We start from the raw sequence: 19,111 nt of genomic DNA, 5'->3' as shown, positions 1-19,111 counted from the left end.
TCGGATAACATTTAAAAGTCAAAATATTTACATTATATACACACATTTAATAATTGGAATATCTTTGAAGGTACTACATTGATGACACATCGTAGAAAATATATTTTAATTTTGAACGTTAAGTACTAATTAGACAGATCGATATTTAAGTCATTATGTGACAAAGATGGAATTAGTTATTTACATAGTCTATGCCACTGACGCTATTTTGAGAAATTTTACAATGTGAAAGCTATAGTTAAAACTAATTTAAAGTTTGTTGAACACGATACAACAAAATAAATTATGTAACAAATTGTATTTATATAGTTACATCACCTGGACAGCTGTCATCCAGTAGCAAGTTATACAAAGCAAGCTCTATAACAATATTTTGTATTTAGTATGAACTCAGATATAAAACTATATAATATAATTCTCAAAAATTTTTTACAGAACGTCCAGTTAAAGGCTGATTTTTATTCTATATTTATTATATTTTTGTTCTATGATAAGTGATATACGCTCAACGATTTTAGAAAGCTTGTAAAAGTTACAAATTCAGATTAATTGATTTTATTCGTATAATTTCTGTGTGTAATTAAGGTCTAGAATATGTACGTGAAAGTAAAAAAATATATAAAAAACAGAGAATAATTAGAGCAATAATAAAAAAATAACTATATAGCATATTACTTTAACATATACTAAATTTAGATTATGTCTATAGGTAAGTCATTTAAATTGTCATATGCTTATTGCGGATTATCACGCTATAAGAGGGTGTTAATACAGCAACTAGGAAATACATAGAATATAAAGTTTATATTACTTTGATTGATGTGCAAGCTAAAGTGCAATATTACCATAATGAATACTAACTTACAGTTTGTCATTCAATGGACATAATACTTTGATGAATGCTTAATGAAAGTTATGGTTGTTGTTTTGTTCAAGTAAAACATATTTAAGTATTCATCTGAGGCTAGAGAAAATCATAAAATCAGTAACAAACAGAAAGACATATTGATGTAACAATTACACACATATTGCAATTACGCCACGTAAACTTTCACGTTATATTTGCTCAACGCACAATTTTATTGCGTATTTAATCGTACAAAAATAATAAAAAAATAATTGTAGTCGATCGTCGACAAAATTGCGAAATTTCGCACATACCGCGGAAGCCTTGGGCCCACGGGCAGAAATCGATCATTCGTTAAGATTTGACGTTGATTTCCGTCGATTGCTTCTCGTGATTTCAGATCATGTAGGTTACACACATAATCCTCAATAAAATGAGTGACCCATGTCGAAAAGTTGGTAATAAAGGCACAGTAACTTTTTCATCCGTGAGACATCTAAGGGGCATATTGGTACTTAAATGAAATAATAATAAGAATAAACTGCGTAAAATGCTTAGTTAATAACAGATGAATATATTGATGCATTCAATTTTTTTTTAATATTATTTAAAGAAATTCCTGTGTTAATACTTAGCTTTTTATTAGAGACCATATATGGAAAAAAATCCGTGGGATTAGGAAAAATTAAAATAATTACTAATTCTGATCTCCCTGACACGATAGAGATTGTGGCTTATGAGAAAGTCGAAATGTTTTAGATGTTAGTCAGCAACTAGCACTACTGATCTATCTGTTCAACTACAAATTACTTACACTAGTATAATATTAGGTTATGCCAGTGTGTAAATAGTACGAAAAATATTGTCCTTATTGTCATATCTCTCGTTAGAGGCTGATTGATTTTATTCAAACGAAAATATGTATTTATGTGTATACACATAAGAAAAAACATACCATGAATAAAATATTAATTTTATACCCTGTATAAGGACGGAATAGCGTAATCTGTAACGTCTCAGACTATTAACTCTAAAGTTGCGGGTTTGAACTCCAGCAGCGGCACTCGGACTTTTATTTAAAAAAAAATGCACTATTATAAAAAAAACCGGCCCTGGCTGGAAAGTCATCTATTAGTTATAAATTATTTTACACATAATTATTAATAATTATTAATAAATATTTCACCAATTTCCGGACTTTCAGTCTGGTGGTTAATACTTACTCATAGATATTCATTGACTTACTCAGTTGGTAGAAATTTACCCCGTTGGAGCACATTGGGCTTACGCATGTCAGGTTACAACGGAAGTTTTAATAAAAAAATTAAATAACTTTTAATTTATTTATTATATAATATGTTTTAATATCATCTACATTGAAACATTTGCTCACAAATCGTAGATATACTAGTGTGAGAAGTATCTTAGCTATGTAGCAGAAAAAAAATCTATATTTCCTGACAGATGGATATTCAAAAGTGATTTCGATTTACTAAATAGTGTGTTGTAGAAATGTAATTGGGCGAGAATCTATGAGTTCAATTACGTGGACGCAACCCTTGCCGCTCTCTATGACAAAATTGACGGTGTGTTCGAGAAATGTTCCCTCAAGAAATGAGTCTGTATGGGCGGTAGGGTATACCAAACATTTTTTTTATGTTATTGCAATACTTTTGTAACCTCCTTATATATGCCTCCATTGTCTGGAATCTGTAAATTGTTTCATAATATATTTTTGTTTAAAGAATTAAGATACAATTTATTACATTTTCAGTTTATCTAATGATTTATTTAATGAAACACTTTTTAAAGTTTCTGAGGAGCAGTTTTGATAATCTGCGATTTTCGGCTGTGGGCTAGCAAGTCGCGATTGCGACCCTTGTTCTTTACTTTCACGTCCATACAATCAACTCTCAAGAACGCTTTCTTTACATGAGTCATCCAGTTTCTCAATAAACATAAACTGGTGACCAGGAAAATTACGAGGAGCTAGAACAATTTGTGGGATAGTACACATTTATTTTAGGTTTGTGTCACAAATATGTATGTTTATGAAATGTTGAAGAAAACTATTTTCTATAAATATGTACCATTATGACGCATTGGAAAAATCTGTCAGATTTAAAATAAATTAATAAAAATAAAGTAATACTAAACCAAAAAAGAGCAATAAACGTCTCAAACGAATACTTGAGAACCAGTATCTAATTATGTTTCACTATTTCGGTTTCTGTTAAAAGCACTTGACCATAAAGTAAGCTCATCGCTAATGTTGATAAAACATTTAGTGGAAAAAATATATGGTCACCAATATTCAAACCTTTGATAATATGTAACACAAAAGAGAACTTCTAGCTAAAAAAATGTTTATTGTTATAGTATTATAGAGTAAATATACTTTAGAATCAAACAGAAAGAAGCATTTATATATCTAATAAATATGAGCTGGGGTACCTCAAGGTAGTGTACTAGGACCGATGCTCTAACTGTCAAATATATACATGCGATATGATATATGGCATTGCAATAGCTACATTTGCAGATAAAACGACTATTCTTTTAACTGGAGAAACGAAGATAAATCATATACATATACTGTGAAATACTTCAGAAATAGCATAGACGCGAAGTTGTAATAGAACCAGCTTGTGAAAACTAAACATAAATAACAAAATTGTGCTGGCTTCTCTCAAATAAAATACATACATACAGACATCTCATCTATGGATTACACTCCCATAACAATTAGCTGACATTTATTAGAAAATTTGTAGTGTCATTGAAAACATTGGCGGGGCTTATATAAAAACAACAAAAACTTTCGTACGGTGAGTTTTAGCGTAATGAAATTGTCACAGCTTATTATATCTAGAATTTTTAGTTCAATTATTTTAAGCTTGCAGCATCATATTAATCATGAGCTTTAAAGCATTGATAAATAAATTTAATTGTCACATACAAGACGCCATAATCTGTAAAATTTTATTATAATTATATCCAATTCCATGAGTAGTCAAATACTAGTTTTTCCATTAAAGAAAATTATTATTAAAGTTTGTTTTATTTCTTTTACTGCGTCATCTGTGTCATCGTTTATTTTCAATGTTGTAACTAGCTGAATGATTAAAAAAAATACATGCATCATCGACATATTTATCTAAGCTTGTTTCATCAAAATATGATTTTATTCAATACTACTCTAAATTATTTGGCAAATCTATCCCACCTCGTTCGACGCCTTAGAGATTTATAGTGGTTTTTTTTTCAATCAAAACGCGATTCTAAATCTTGAATTAGGGAATACTTGAATGAATAACTATTTGTTTGCTCATTGAGTTTAAAATTACTTAGAACTTTTATATTTTTTCACATATTACCAACTGAAGTTTGGCGCCACACAACCTAAATATATAAAGCCAGCAATGTGTGGCACAATCTATATTAGTAGTTCTGCTGAAATATGTTGCTAGTGTTACTCATAGGACACTTCTTGTATGACAAGGCCTCGTATTATCTCATCATTTGTTTTGACATTTTTCATATAATATAAATTAATGATAACCGTTAACTGTCTTTTGTATATTAACTTTTCGTACCATGACATACTATTAAAATCTTAAACATCACACAAAAATATGTTTCTGTTAATGTTCGGTTTCAGTCGTATATTTTGTCATCAAACCATACACTTTATGGCTTCAACTTATCAGCTGCTTTCATCTTTAAGTGAAGTTTGGGAAGTTGGTAAATGATTGACGCATTTATGACAAGATTATTATAGTCGTTGGCAATCCGTTGCGTTAGTTGTGTAATTAGATTGTAATATATTCCATGTGCGTTTAATTCTGTCGTTAATTAAAATAAATTTATATTTACGAAAAATAAACGAATGACCCAAGTTGCATGTTGAATAGCCATGCAATTGGAATAGTTCACACGATATTTGCGTACATGCTGCACGGCAAAATGTTGCAAAATCGAACGGCACGATTTTAGTTTATCGTATCGGAAAATCAGGATGACCGGCTCTATAGTGGCATTGTCGCTATTCCGCAATTATTTTGCCATTTACTGACTCTGGCCTGTCATACAAATATGGTATTATAAATAGATATTTATATCTATCTATAATAATAAAATCGTTTTCATAACAAAAAACAGCTGCTGTGATTTAAAATTAAAAATGTATTTTTATTTATTTATTGTAGATCTTTCGTTGAAACATTACAGGCCCAATGCGTTACAACAGCGTAAACATAATCAACGCCTACCAAGTAATGATATGCCAGATAAGAGCAAAAAGAAATGACATTTATTTTAATAATTTGAAACTGTTAATATAGCTTATATTTAATAACACGGTTTTATTTTAATTATTTATCACTATATTCATCCGTAAGATTAGAAAAATCTAAGAAAATCTAATCTAATCTGATTATATCTGCATCATATTTTTTAATTTAAATTATATCATTACAATTGTGATTGTTTAACCTTTCCTAACGTTGCAAAACTTGCTACTTTGACGTACACTCAATGTACATTAAATTGCTACTGAGATGTACACTCGGTGTACATGTAAAAATGTGTTAAAAAATAGTGATTTTTAATTGAAAAACACGAGTATTATTATGAAATAATATTTATAACAATAGTAAAAATCAAACCGTAACAATTATTGGCAAAATGGTACTGAAAACAAGTAAAAAAATTTGATACTCAAACGACTGTTCCTGAGTAACATTTTTATCCTTGCTAACGACTAGTAAAACTTTTTATATCAATTTTTCTAACAAAATATTCTGTTTGTTATTTTTCGATTTATTTTGAAAATGCATTATTCATTTTTTTAAAACCATTATTCTATTTTTAAAGTTTGAAATAATATTGTTTTAACTAAATTATTCGAAAATCAAATTTAAGACAAATTTAAAAAATCTCATAATTAAAAATACTTTATAGAAAAAAAATGCATTTTAATAATTATATATATATTTTATAGTATTATAGATAGACGAGTATTATGAGGTAGCCATTTATATCTACAGAAGAATATAGTGAAGGGAACTATGACCTATAAATTATTAACGATTTACTATAAAATGATTTAATAGTTACTACTCGTTGTTTAACGTTTATTTATTTACGATTACACTTATTGCAATAATATAAATTTTCTTTATTACCATCTTAATTTGAAATATTATACATTGTAAATTGTAAAAATGTAGATATATACATATAATATAATATTGTATTATATTTTATGATATTAAAGTATTTAATTTAGTAAAATTTGTATACTTAACGTACAAAGGAAATGTTTATTTATATGTATTTATAGAAATCGGTCAAAATCAATATTTTAGTCCGAGTCTTTCGCGCAACCGGAAGAGCGTTGTTATGCAGGGTCTTTGCTAGTGTTGCCACACCACGTCTTTCCAGTGAAAGATTATTCATTCTCGAGATAAATGCGATCGTAGCGTGATTTATTGCCAACAGCCGCTGTTAAATATTGAATATCTGTTAAATAAGTCTTTGTTTTGTTTTCCTTATTCTGTGCGACCCACATAAATAGTATTCAATTTGCCTACATCATTGATGGATGACGTAACTAACGAATAATGTAGATACACTTACAATCAATTTTTGAATGCAAAATAAAAAATGTACCCGAAGTAATATGTTCTACCCATTACTTCAAATTAATAGCTTTATCCATTACTTCATAGTCAAGATGTTTCGCATCGTTTTTGAAAAAATATAGCTTATGGGTACTAGACTAATAAAGTTCAATGAGTTATTTCCGGAAGATCGCATATAAACGTTCTTTGTAGCAAATCAATTGCCTCATAAATTATAATAACGACTTCATTCACAAACCCTATTTTTGGCTTTTTCCTTTGAAATCATTATTGATATATTTTTACTATAATAACATGCAGTCATTTAAATTTTAAATGCATATATGTATGTATATGCCAAAAAATATCTGTGATATAAAATATTAATACATTTATTTTTTATAGAACTTTAAAGACATTCCATAATATGATAGTTAATAAAATTTAAGTCTTTATTTATATGTTTTTCTTCGTCTGGTTTCAATATAGTTTTTTTTAAAACGTTTGCATTTTAAGTAGCATATATTAAATAAATAAAAAAAATTATTACCAAATGTAAATTTTGTGTGGTAGATGATACTTTATTCTATGTGCAGCATATGTAGTGAATACATCACAAAAATGGACTTGTAGGATTTATTAAAATCAAGAAAGAAATGAGAAGCTTTGAATTAGATCATCGGAAATAGTGCACCAAACTATGCGTTCAACGACTCTTATGTAAACTATTTGATGCAAATAAAAGTTATCCCACTAACTGGATTTTCTTCATTTACTATAAAAGCCGATTCGTATATACATTCTTACACTACCTGCTCTTCAATTATCGTACTTATATTACATAAAATTATATTTTTTATGTGTAAGCTTTTACGGTAATAACATTAACGCAATCATATTAAATTAAAATATATTACCATTTACAAAAATATTTATTATCATATGCTCAAAATATTTAATTTTGGGCCCACTCATAATTTTCGCAGTATAATTTATAAAAGGGTCTTAAAAACTAATAGATTTTTGTCTTTTACATATAAAACAAAAATACACATTTCGACATTACACAAGACGTTTTATATCAACGAATTATAATTAAATAAAAACGTATGAGCCATGTGTTGAAGCAACGAAGTTTCGCTTCTTAAATTAGAAAATTTAACGACATAGCCACACTGTTTCTTAAACTTTATTTAAACAAAAATGTACTCACCCAATTTTATAGTGACCTATAAAGAATCTAGTATTACAGAAATAATTATATTTAATTTAACATTTTGTAGGTAGAGGGAAAATACATATTGTTTTCATTGGCCTCTGTGATATTTATTATTTATTTACGGTTGATTGATGGGTGCGTTTATAGTATCAGATGCCACTGTGAGATTTAGCTAAAGAGATGTTTGGCATTCAGCTGTACCACAGAAAGAAAAATTCTAAGATTATTTTGACCACAAAAATAGAACCATCGATCCTAAATCCTATCAATCGCCGCTGTTATTCGAATAACATTGCTCATTTCAAGTTAGTTAAGAGCAGACGTCCGTCGAATCGGTCGCGATTAAATACTGAAAGCTTTCAGTGACTCAAGTTTATAAAAAACCCATTAAAAATAACGTATTTAAATTGAAGTAAAATTAATCGGATTAATAATTTTGGGTTGTCGTAAAATTTAGTATGCAGAAGCAATAATATTTTTTCAACATTCAAAAGCTAATTTAAATAAATGCTGTTATACGATCAAAAATGAAGTCATATCTGAAGTCATGATGAATCAAATGAATGGATCTTGGATGTCAAGACACCGAATCTGGAGGAATCGAATGCTTCTTTGAAATAGGTCAGTATATGTAAAATTAATGCATACAAAGTATAAAATTAGCAAGAAAATTTATTTTTGGAATATTACGTTCCATACACCATTGTTAGTTTTGCGAAGAACCGAGTAACTGCGGATGTCTGTACATCGATTAACTAGTTTATATTATTTGTATACAATCAAATAAATTTTATTCGCAGAACCTAACCCCATGGGTTTCATCGAGTTACTCGCCACTCTAGGTTCAATCGCCGTTCTTATCATCACTTTCCCGTTTTCCTTATGCGTGTGTTTTAAGGTAAAATTTACATATATATCTATACTAATGTTTCAGCAATATATTGATTAATATACGTTTTTATTCTTTCAATTAATATTTTTTTTTAATTATAAACGAGCTGAAAAAATATGTCTAAGATAAATATTATTAAAAAAATAAACTGTTTAGATAATTGTGCAAGATCTATCTAAATATAAATCGAAGAAAGCATGTGGTTTACTTATCTTTACATTTGCTTGTTTATAAGTATGTTTACGTATAATGAAATGTTTTTCAAATATTCCTAGATTTGTTATAAAATTTTCTTTAATGTGAAATAACGAATAGAAGATGTAATATCTTATATGAAATGCCATCAAAACTGGTATAAAATTTAAATTCTAATTTTAATCTAGTATACATTTAAAATAACTAAAATATAAATTTTATATTATTCAAGATATGCATAAAATAATATACTGTTTGTTTTTATTTAGAGCAATTCATACATATTTGTTTAGATTAGTAAATTTTAAATTTAATTATAGAACACGTTTTAATTTAATTGTCTATTTAACCCAATTAGTAATCAAATAATTGCTCATGTTTTTTATATATTATATAATATAAGCCTTGACGTGTATGTATGTGAGTATTTTTCTATTCAACTTGAGTTATTCTTAAATTAGCACACATACGTCTAAAAGCAATATTTTAATCTGCATAATATATTGTAGTAATACATTAATTTTAATTTAATTACTATTAATAGTAAGATATAATATTACTATTGTAAATATGTCAAGAATATTTTTTCTCTTTTACATGAAGAGAATCATTATACATATTATATTAACTATAATATATAATCAATAACCATAAGTGACACTTATTTTGTTATTAAATATTATATTTACCATACTTTAACAATCGCGTCAATATATAACGTCAAGCCCATTTCCATATAAATACGGAATTAAAAACATTTTTTAAATGTAATAAAGGTTATAACACTAAAATCAATTAGATTTTTATTATTGGTTTTTAATCGCGCTTTCCTATATTTTTCTAAAAGCAGTTATTAAGTAGTTCAAAATTTATTTATTTCTAAAAAACGTCGTTGTCTTGTTAGGCAAACGGTCGCTACAATTTTATTCAACGATAGTATATTGTTGCTCTAACTTATTATGTAACTTCTTTATATCAATGAGATATAGAAGCTTATATTTACAATTGAGCTACTAATGAATTTTAAAAATTCGCTGAAAAAATATATTCATTTAAAAATTAAAATATCGTTAGTTTAGATGTAGCAACATTAGTATTACAACATATTACTGCAGAGTCAGCGTGTTCTCCAGTGTTTCTTAAATGATGAACTTAGCTTAAATGCTTAGTAATAAAATTTTATATGCACGGCTTATTATCGGTTAGTTTAGTTTTTAATTTTTTTTAACGGCTACCATACTAATTATTTAACAGTTTAATATTTTCTAACAAACAAAGTAAAATTGCAGTAAAAAAATATATCATTCAATAATTTTTCAATACGTTTGATTCTTTCGATTTTTTTTCCTACTTATTTAAAATAGTATTATATCATAATAATTAATTTTGTACACCACCAAATATTTATGGTAGTGAAGATTTTTTTATTTCGTAAATTATGATATGATTTGTTGTAATAAATTATTTAATATATCTTAAATGGTATTCAATGACAACATATTTCAATCCACAGGTAGTACAAGAATATGAAAGAGCCGTGATTTTTAGATTAGGAAGGATAAGAAAAGGCGGAGCTAGAGGTCCTGGTCTATTTTTTGTCCTTCCATGCATAGATACATATTGCAAAGTAGATATAAGGACAGTTTCCTTTGATGTGCCCCCGCAAGAAGTAACACATATAGTTAAAAATATTTAATCAAAACAATCCTATAAATAAAATGTTATTTCTAGGTTTTAACCAAAGATTCAGTGACAGTTTCAGTTGATGCTGTTGTATATTACAGAATTAACGATCCATTGAAAGCTGTAATTGAAGTAGAAAATTATAGGTTCGTTGATTACGATTTATTTATTTAAATTGGTATAACCTATTTTATTTATGTTATATTTCAGTCATTCAACGCGCTTATTAGCAGCTACCACATTGAGAAATGTTATAGGAACCAAAAACTTAGCGCAATTGCTTTCAGACAGAGAAGCAATATCTCAAATAATGCAATCCACTTTAGATGAAGCAACCGGTCCGTGGGGTGTCAAAGTGGAACGCGTTGAGATGTAAATATGTTTGATCAAGAGTTATAACTATAGATAGATTTATAAATCTATATACATTTTAGAAAAGACGTTAGTCTTCCCGTTCAACTCCAAAAAGCAATGGCAGCTGAAGCTGAAGCTACAAGAGAAGCTAGGGCTAAAGTAATTGCAGCAGAAGGCGAAATGAAAGCATCTAAAGCTTTGAAAGAAGCTTCTGAAGTAATGATGGATAGTCCCATGTCGCTTCAGGTGATAATTATTTATATTTTAAAATAATGTATACATATTTGAAGATTCATAATAATGGGATGTATTATATTTCAGCTTCGCTATCTGCAGACTTTAAATTCTATATCGGCCGATAAAAATTCCACAATTATATTTCCTGTGCCACTAGATATTCTTAGGCCGTTTTTGTCTCCGTATTATAATCAGCCATATCAAAATAATGATGCAAACAATCAAAGAGGACCTAGTAGTTCTACTTCAGGACGTAGCCATAGACACATGCCTTAAAAAATATTAATTAAAATATAATCATTCCAAAATTAAGATATTGGATTGGTTATGAATAAATTAAATTTGTAGTAATGGTGAAATATGTTGCAATTGAATTTATATACCTCAAGATAAAACGTAATTTATTCCAATTAACTCCGCTATTAATACAATTATTATATAATGTATAGCAAACATAAAAGTTATGATTAAATTTAAATTAATAGTATAGACACCTATTGATCACACTGTAAAGTTTTTGCTAATTTATTTATTGTTAAATCACACTAAACTAAACTGTAATTTAATCATACAATAAATATTACGGACATATACATATATTGTATGCATACTTTTACATAAATAATCACTACATTTTATAATCATTTAATTAAAAAAAAATGTTGTATAAAATAGTATTATAGTTACATACCTAAAATATATTTTAACTAGCATGGCAATATAATATTTGTAGCGTTTTTTATTTTAGAAAAATATGTCAGATTATATTTTTGTTAAAAATTATTATGTTGTTTAATAGAGATTTACATTGTACTTGCCTAAGAAAAAATACACTGGATTAATCTAAAGAATTTGAACATGCTATAAATTACTATTTTAGTAGAGCAACTTTTAATATTATTATTTCAGTTACATTAGAGTACCTGACGCATTAATTATTTTTTTACAAATTGAGCAATTAATTAAACAATATACTCGATGTACTATGTAAGCAAATTAAAATATAGTCCGTCCTATCGATTGTATTGTGATGTTGTCACGACATTTTTATACATGGCATATTTGTGTTCAAAATCGATAGATGCACGAACGATATAAATTTTCCGATTTGGTTACATTTGCTTTTTGAATCATAAGGGGTGAGTACATGTTTAACTAAAATTTAAAACAAAATTTTCACGAAATTGTGATTGATTTTCTTAAATGTCAAATCGTATTGTTACAGAAAGATAATAATTTTATATCTATTTACGATACAATATCAGTGATAATGTTTAACGTTCGTGGATATGTTATATGATATTACTCATATCGCTAACATGGGGCTAGTCGAGTGGATAGCTTCAAGTTTATCGTTTTTACTTGTGGTGTTAACTTTTCCATTTTCCTTGTGTTTTACATTCAAGGTATGTACTCTGTGTTATTTTATTATTTTAATATATGCATAAAAAACGCCACAGTTGTTTCTATGTTTATATCCATAAAAAATTGATTTTAATAATTTTAACAATAAGAAAATGTACATTATACTAATTCACTAATATAACATTTTTTTTAAATATACATATATTAAATCAAATATATGTATTAGATAATTCCAAATTGAATGTTGTTTTTTCAACGAATTCAAAAAACACTATTAAATGTTTATTTTTATTTTATTTAAGATATGACTCCCACTTCTCAGTCATTTTAAAAAATTATATTAGCAAAAAATGTTAGAGGCTTTGATGCAAAATTTTCTGATTGCATTTTTTTGAGGGCATCGATCAAAGTAAATGGTAGTCGGAAGAAACAAGATCTATAGAATAAGGTGGATTAGATAAAACCTTCCAGCCAATTTCCTAGATTTTATCGAGAGTCAATTTACAAACAATGTTCAAATATGGCAAGAAAATGAATCATAGAACCAACAAGTAAATAACATTTTACAATACATTATTTAACGCACGAATGTGTTAGATTAGTGGTCAGCAAGCAAATTACCAGGTGCGTACGGTGAGATATAATACATTCTTAAGTGACGAGAGTTAGTGAGAAGAAGTGGGCGTGCGGAATGCATGTAACACACGCCCTTATCTCTAACTCACTCTCGTCACTTAGCACGCGAGCGAGCGAAAGGGAATGTATCTCACCGTACGCGCCTGCTAATTACACTGAAGTTCCAAAAACAGATATATTATAGTACTGAAATAAAACTTGTAAAATTACTAGTTTGATTTCAGTATTTCATATGACAATCTTTTACAAACATTATAAGTTAATTTTTTAATTTTTGGCTCTTTTTCAAAGTTTTTAATTTTAAACACATTTCTATTGGACGATTTCATTAAAAGTTTATAATATATTTCATGATTCAGAATGTTTACTCACAGTATAACACAAACTTTTTATACAAATATGCCTAGAAATTTATTCTACGTTTTGGTTATTATGTCAAGATAATTGTCTTCGTTTTTTATGATTTTATCTCTGGCATATTTTGTAAATTAATGTATTTAATATCGAGCGGAAAAATATTTTGAAACATATGCGAGAGTTTTCAAGATATACTAAAATATTTTTTTAATTTAATTGTATTTAATTTTTTAACCTACCTTTACCTAATATATTATAGTATGCTTATTACCTTGAAGTTACCTGCTTAAGCAATTTAAATGCTAAAAACATCAAATTAAAACCCAATAGTCCTAATCTAAGACATGATTTAGAAGATTAATAATTCTCTTGGTGATTATTATTATTACTTGAATTCCGAAATCACCTAAATGTATCATAAAAAATAAATTATCTATATTCTAATTTAATTTCTTTTTACGTTAATTTATCTGTGATAAAGAAAATACTGCGTAATAATTTTATTGAGAATTTTCGTTAACAGTCAACATAATTTCCACTACTAAAAATATGAGCACATAAGCTTTTCAGATAAAAATGACAATGAAAAGATAATGTTTCTCGTTCTATATATTTTATTTTTATAGTAAAAAAAAACGTTACCTTGCCGATCAAATCCGAAGATAACATTTATTCTAAATATTATAATATTGATTTATGCATTTTATAACACAGTAAAAAATATATTTTGTTGTTGATGTATTCAATATTTATAAAACAATTCACACTTAGAGGCTAAATAAAATTGGCTATGTTTGTTATTAGCGCATTTTTAATATTTACAAGTACTATCTTTTTATAAAGAACAAACTACATGGGTTTGATGTAACTGAATATCCCGAATTTGGTTGTTCCGAAAGAGAAATGATTGCACAGAAGAAAAATAGCTAAAAAACAATGACGTAGATACATATTTTGCCATATCGGAATTAAAAATAAGCCACTCATAGATATTTTGACTATCGATTATTCCAGATATGCAATCACATATTTATAATCATTGTAAAATGTCGTTTATTAGATAATATCTAAGAAACTACACATTTATAACTGTTTGTTGGCTGATCTATATAGCGTTCCCAATGAGACAGCGCCGATTTGATCGACATTAACTTTCAATCCTCATACATATTAAGGTTATAAAATGCACCTGGTTTATTTGCCGTCAAACCTTGCGAATATGTGCATTAAATCAGAAGCAACGATAATTTTTATGTATTGTAAAAGGAAAAACTCACTTTTCGTCCCGGAGCCCGTCGACGAGAATTCAAAATTTGAAGATTTCATTACGAAGATTGTTTTATGGTTGTTCATCTAGTTTAATCAATGTATTATTATACTTCTTACACATGTATATATTTGATTTTCATAGTTATAACATACCTAGTTAATTTGCAATCCGATTATTCATATTCAGTCAAATCGAACAATGCACAAGACTAATTAATGAAAATTATCGTCGCCTAACAAAATAATTAAAACTGTTGTCACGTTGATGTCGGCCATCTTGTTTTATATTTGAATGCTTATTTTTCATTGGTCGACAACAAAAGAATACATTAGCGGATGCTCGAAAATCATCTATATTTTTATTTTTAAATATTATATTTAAATATATTTTCTTAAAAAATATTCAAATATCGCTAATAAAAAAATACAGAATGATTCAACCGTATTTTTTTTAATAAACTTCAGTTTGCTAGGTCTAAATTAAAAAATGTTGCTGGGGTTAAATAAAAGTCTGGTTTTCTTTAAAAGTGTATATAAACCATATAAATAGTTTAATTAACAAATGTCAGGTTTTGCCTTAGAATTTTCATACGATCTAATACTTTCAATATTACTTTTTGCGTACGGCATAAGATGATTTAGAAAGTTATGTAATAAAACAATTTACATTTAATAAAATGTATGTTACCGATTCACATAATATTAATCTAGTGTTGTTATTCACTAGATTAATATTATGTGAATCGATATTAAAACGAATTCGCTTTTACTGTTACAACGGTAGATTTACAATAATATTTTTTAATTTTATTTATAGCTTATTAAATATTTTATATAATATTAAAATGAAACAGGCTATATGTTATTAACATGATAAAAGTTTGAGAATCACTGGTTTATTTTTTAAGAAAAAACATATTATTACATTGGTATGAAGATATGTACTTCACTATTAATAACTACATTACAGCTAAACATTTATATAATATAGAAAATATATATTTTTATAAAATATCATTTAAAATTTTATTGGCGACAAACACAAGATACATAATTTTAATTACATCAGTGCAAAATTACTGAAATGTGACAAATACAAGTTTTCGCTGTATATATACTTATCTATTGATAAGATTTATCATATTTCAATTATTCAAGTAATGTATTACGATCTACAACTTATAAAATGAAATGTTAGAAACAAAGTAGATTTTAATGATAATATTCGCATATATACATATTTAAAATAATTACCAGGTTGTTCAAGAATATGAACGTGCTGTCATATTCCGAATGGGTCGTGTCAGATCAGGAGGAGCAAAAGGTCCTGGACTGTTTTTCGTGTTGCCGTGCATCGATAACTATTGCAAAGTTGACCTCAGGACTGTGTCATTCAGTGTACCACCACAAGAGGTTATTTTATATATTGATATAAAAAATAAATTCATTTATAAACTTAAACATACATTTTACTCAATAGGTATTAACAAAAGATTCAGTCACAGTATCAGTAGATGCTGTGGTATACTACAGAATAAAAGATCCTAAAAAGGCTGTGATTGAAGTTGAAGATTATAGGTAATTGTGTATTTGTATATATATTTTTTTATGTATTTCACTAATTATCAATTTGTTATTTTTGTAGTACGTCAACAAAACTTTTAGCCGCTACTACACTTAGGAATGTGATGGGAACTAAGAATTTGGCTCAAGTTTTATCTGAACGTGATTTAGTGTCGCATTTAATGCAAGAGATTCTCGACGAAGCAACAATGCCTTGGGGTGTCAAAGTAGAAAGGGTTGAAATGTAAGCGTTTCATATTATTATTTTTTATATATAAAAACATAATTATATATGTATCTTTGTAATTGATAAATATTTATATGATAATATAATCTACGATAATCAGCTATAGTGTGTATGAACATGAGATAACAAATATCGTACATATTAATATTGAAATTATTTTCTGTCTTAAAAATGAGTTGTTTGAATTTTTAATGTATTATATAAATTATAGAGATATAATTATTGTTATTTTTATTATTTTTACAGTAAAGACGTTAGTTTACCAGCTTCACTTCAAAAAGCGATGGCTACTGAAGCAGAAGCAGCCAGAGAGGCAAGAGCTAAAGTAATTGCAGCCGAAGGTGAAATGAAAGCTTCCAGAGCTCTCAAAGAAGCTTCAGACGTTATGGCTGATAGTCCAATGGCATTACAGGTATATAATATAATATTTTTTTATTATATGATCATCACGTATAAAATAAAATATATTATTTCAGCTGCGATATCTTCAAACGTTAACAAGTCTAGCGAACGAAAGGAGTTCTACAATCGTATTTCCACTTCCAATCGATATGTTACGTCCATTCATGCCAGCAGTTCACGAAGTAGCAAGAAGGATGCCAGAACCTTTGGCATCGATACCTTGAAAACATTATGTCATTATGTAATAAATAAATCTGTTATTTAAATTATTATATTAAATAATGTTTTTTTGTATATAATTAAAACACGATTATAAATTCAGTTTGATAATATAATTTATTATATAATATAGCGTTTAACATTTTTTACTAGCCGTGGTCCGTGAAAGCTTTAAAAAGCTTAATCATTAAGAATCTACTGGTGTTGATGTTTTATTCTCGCATTGCTTTTTACCCTTTTTATTTGGAGTAATTGGTATTTTATCTTTTCCCATTGGATTTTCACCCATTGTTTGGCGTACAATACGCAGTGGTTCTTGATTTTGTATCTCATGTGCTATATACTTGGATATAGATTCATCTAACATCTTTTCATCTTCTACTAACTAAAATAAATAAAATAATAACATATTGAAAATAATAATAATAGTTCTTAGATTTTACCATAATTTAACCAGCACTAAACACTAGCGGTATAAGTTGGTGACTAATGCATGAAAGACCTAGCTAGAATCCCATATGGATCCTAGTGTTCTTCGATATTTATTCTGTCTGAGAGATCGAAATTAGCGAAAATTATATAAATAAACTTCCGATTGATTATCACAGATTATTTTTTTTCAATTTCTTTATCCTACCAGTATTGTAATGAATAATTAAAATAAGTATGAGGTTGATCGTTTGACATATGAGCCGTTGATTTTGAAAGTGGGGCAAGTCCATATTATGTTATTTTTGTATAATTAATATTTTGGATTTGAACTGATTTAAAAATATTAGTAAACAATAATAGACATATTTTATATTGTTTATGGTCTTTTTTCATCAAAATTGCATATGCAATAATTATATTCGCGTTATTTAAACAAAAAATATTTTTATAACAAAACATATTCATAAAAGCAATGATTTTATAAAAATGTTGATTTCTTGTTTTCAATAGTTTAATTGTAATTAGAAAAAATAAAATAATTTTTCAAAATTTTGTTTCTTCGTAACTATGGAAACTATCTTTCAATTTTTAGTAAAATTATTTTATTTTGTGTGGATTTGAAAATCCACAAACAATTAATATCATTGAGCAAAATAAATTACTAGTAAAATATTTACACTGTTGTGAATTAATTAAAAACAGAAATCTTAAGATAATTTCTTACTTGCCTTACTTTCAAAATGAGCTGCTCTATATTGATTGTAAGCTGTAATAATAGTTTAAAATTAATAAAATATATGTCACTGAATTTCAGACCTTTATTTCAGTCTTATGTATTACTACTTATTTAGTGGTTATTGTTTGTGTTTATCCTGCTGTGACACATTGGGCCCGCTTTTAATAAAATGTTATAGGCGGAAGTGCTTCTTACAAAATAATATGCAAAGATAAACTAAATAAATACCTCAGAAAATGCAACAGAAAGCACAGTTGCTGTCAAAACTAAAAATATCAATGATTTCATAATTATTGTTGAGGAATTCGACACAAACGATATATAGATAAATTATTTTCCTAATAAATATAATATAATATTTTCAGATTATTTATATGCATGTAAATTTATAAAAAATGTATAAAACTCATTGTATATCTGACATTGAACTTTTTGTTGCATTACGTTACAATTACATTCAATTGAAGTAAACAAACGTAACAATGCGTTACAAAAAAGCTACTTTTTAACGCAATATTTTTTTACATTACATATTATTGTAGAAATAATAGTAATTCATATTTAATTGAGTCAATCAATATAGATTGTGCATACACCTACTTTGATATGGTCATATTGTGACAGAACTCAGTCACTGCAACTCAGTTTCTCGTTCATTGAAGCAAGTAACTACTGAATATTTCGACATTACCGTCATAAAACGTTCACAGCAAAAAATATTAATTTTACCATAAAAGCGTGGTTAAATTGAAAGCAAGCTTCGTGAAATGTGTGAAAAAAATAAAAAACATCTGTTTAGTATATTAATATGTATTAAATATAAAAATATACATA

The 19,111-nt window shown here is 27.2% G+C and overlaps 2 protein-coding genes across 2 annotated transcripts; both read left to right on the top strand.

The window, feature by feature from the left end:
* The first annotated feature begins 7,998 nt into the window (after positions 1-7,998).
* On the top strand, positions 7,999-11,626 carry LOC148228427 (band 7 protein AGAP004871-like). Its single transcript, XM_088199291.1, has 7 exons — positions 7,999-8,311; positions 8,491-8,588; positions 10,291-10,446; positions 10,509-10,606; positions 10,671-10,832; positions 10,895-11,060; positions 11,136-11,626. The coding sequence occupies exons 1-7, from the start codon at positions 8,254-8,256 to the stop codon at positions 11,325-11,327; spliced, it is 930 nt and encodes a 309-aa protein (XP_088055417.1). The 5' UTR covers positions 7,999-8,253; the 3' UTR covers positions 11,328-11,626.
* Positions 11,627-12,330: 704 nt separating this feature from the next.
* LOC148228426 (stomatin-like) lies at positions 12,331-17,694 on the top strand. Its single transcript, XM_088199292.1, has 6 exons — positions 12,331-12,457; positions 15,936-16,091; positions 16,159-16,256; positions 16,324-16,485; positions 16,735-16,900; positions 16,965-17,694. Exons 1-6 carry the CDS (start codon positions 12,341-12,343, stop codon positions 17,112-17,114), a joined length of 849 nt encoding a protein of 282 aa, XP_088055418.1. The 5' UTR covers positions 12,331-12,340; the 3' UTR covers positions 17,115-17,694.
* The last annotated feature ends 1,417 nt before the right edge of the window (positions 17,695-19,111 follow it).

The sequence above is a fragment of the Plectrocnemia conspersa genome, unplaced genomic scaffold (assembly GCF_051122295.1).
Source record: "Plectrocnemia conspersa isolate PC_06_02 unplaced genomic scaffold, ASM5112229v1 ptg000012l, whole genome shotgun sequence".
NCBI lineage: Eukaryota > Metazoa > Arthropoda > Insecta > Trichoptera > Polycentropodidae > Plectrocnemia > Plectrocnemia conspersa.
The sequence above is the reverse complement of the archived record's forward strand: the minus strand, read 5'-3'. Positions and strand labels throughout refer to the sequence as shown.

Coding starts and splice junctions, on each gene's coding strand:
- LOC148228427 (XM_088199291.1), top strand. CDS start 8,254: ATGGATCTTGGATGTCAAGACACCGAATCTGGAGGAATCGAATGCTTC. Junction 10,833..10,894: donor AAAGTGGAACGCGTTGAGAT/GTAAATATGTTT, acceptor TATACATTTTAG/AAAAGACGTTAGTCTTCCCG. Junction 11,061..11,135: donor ATAGTCCCATGTCGCTTCAG/GTGATAATTATT, acceptor ATTATATTTCAG/CTTCGCTATCTGCAGACTTT.
- LOC148228426 (XM_088199292.1), top strand. CDS start 12,341: ATGTTATATGATATTACTCATATCGCTAACATGGGGCTAGTCGAGTGG. Junction 16,486..16,734: donor AAAGTAGAAAGGGTTGAAAT/GTAAGCGTTTCA, acceptor TTATTTTTACAG/TAAAGACGTTAGTTTACCAG. Junction 16,901..16,964: donor ATAGTCCAATGGCATTACAG/GTATATAATATA, acceptor ATATTATTTCAG/CTGCGATATCTTCAAACGTT.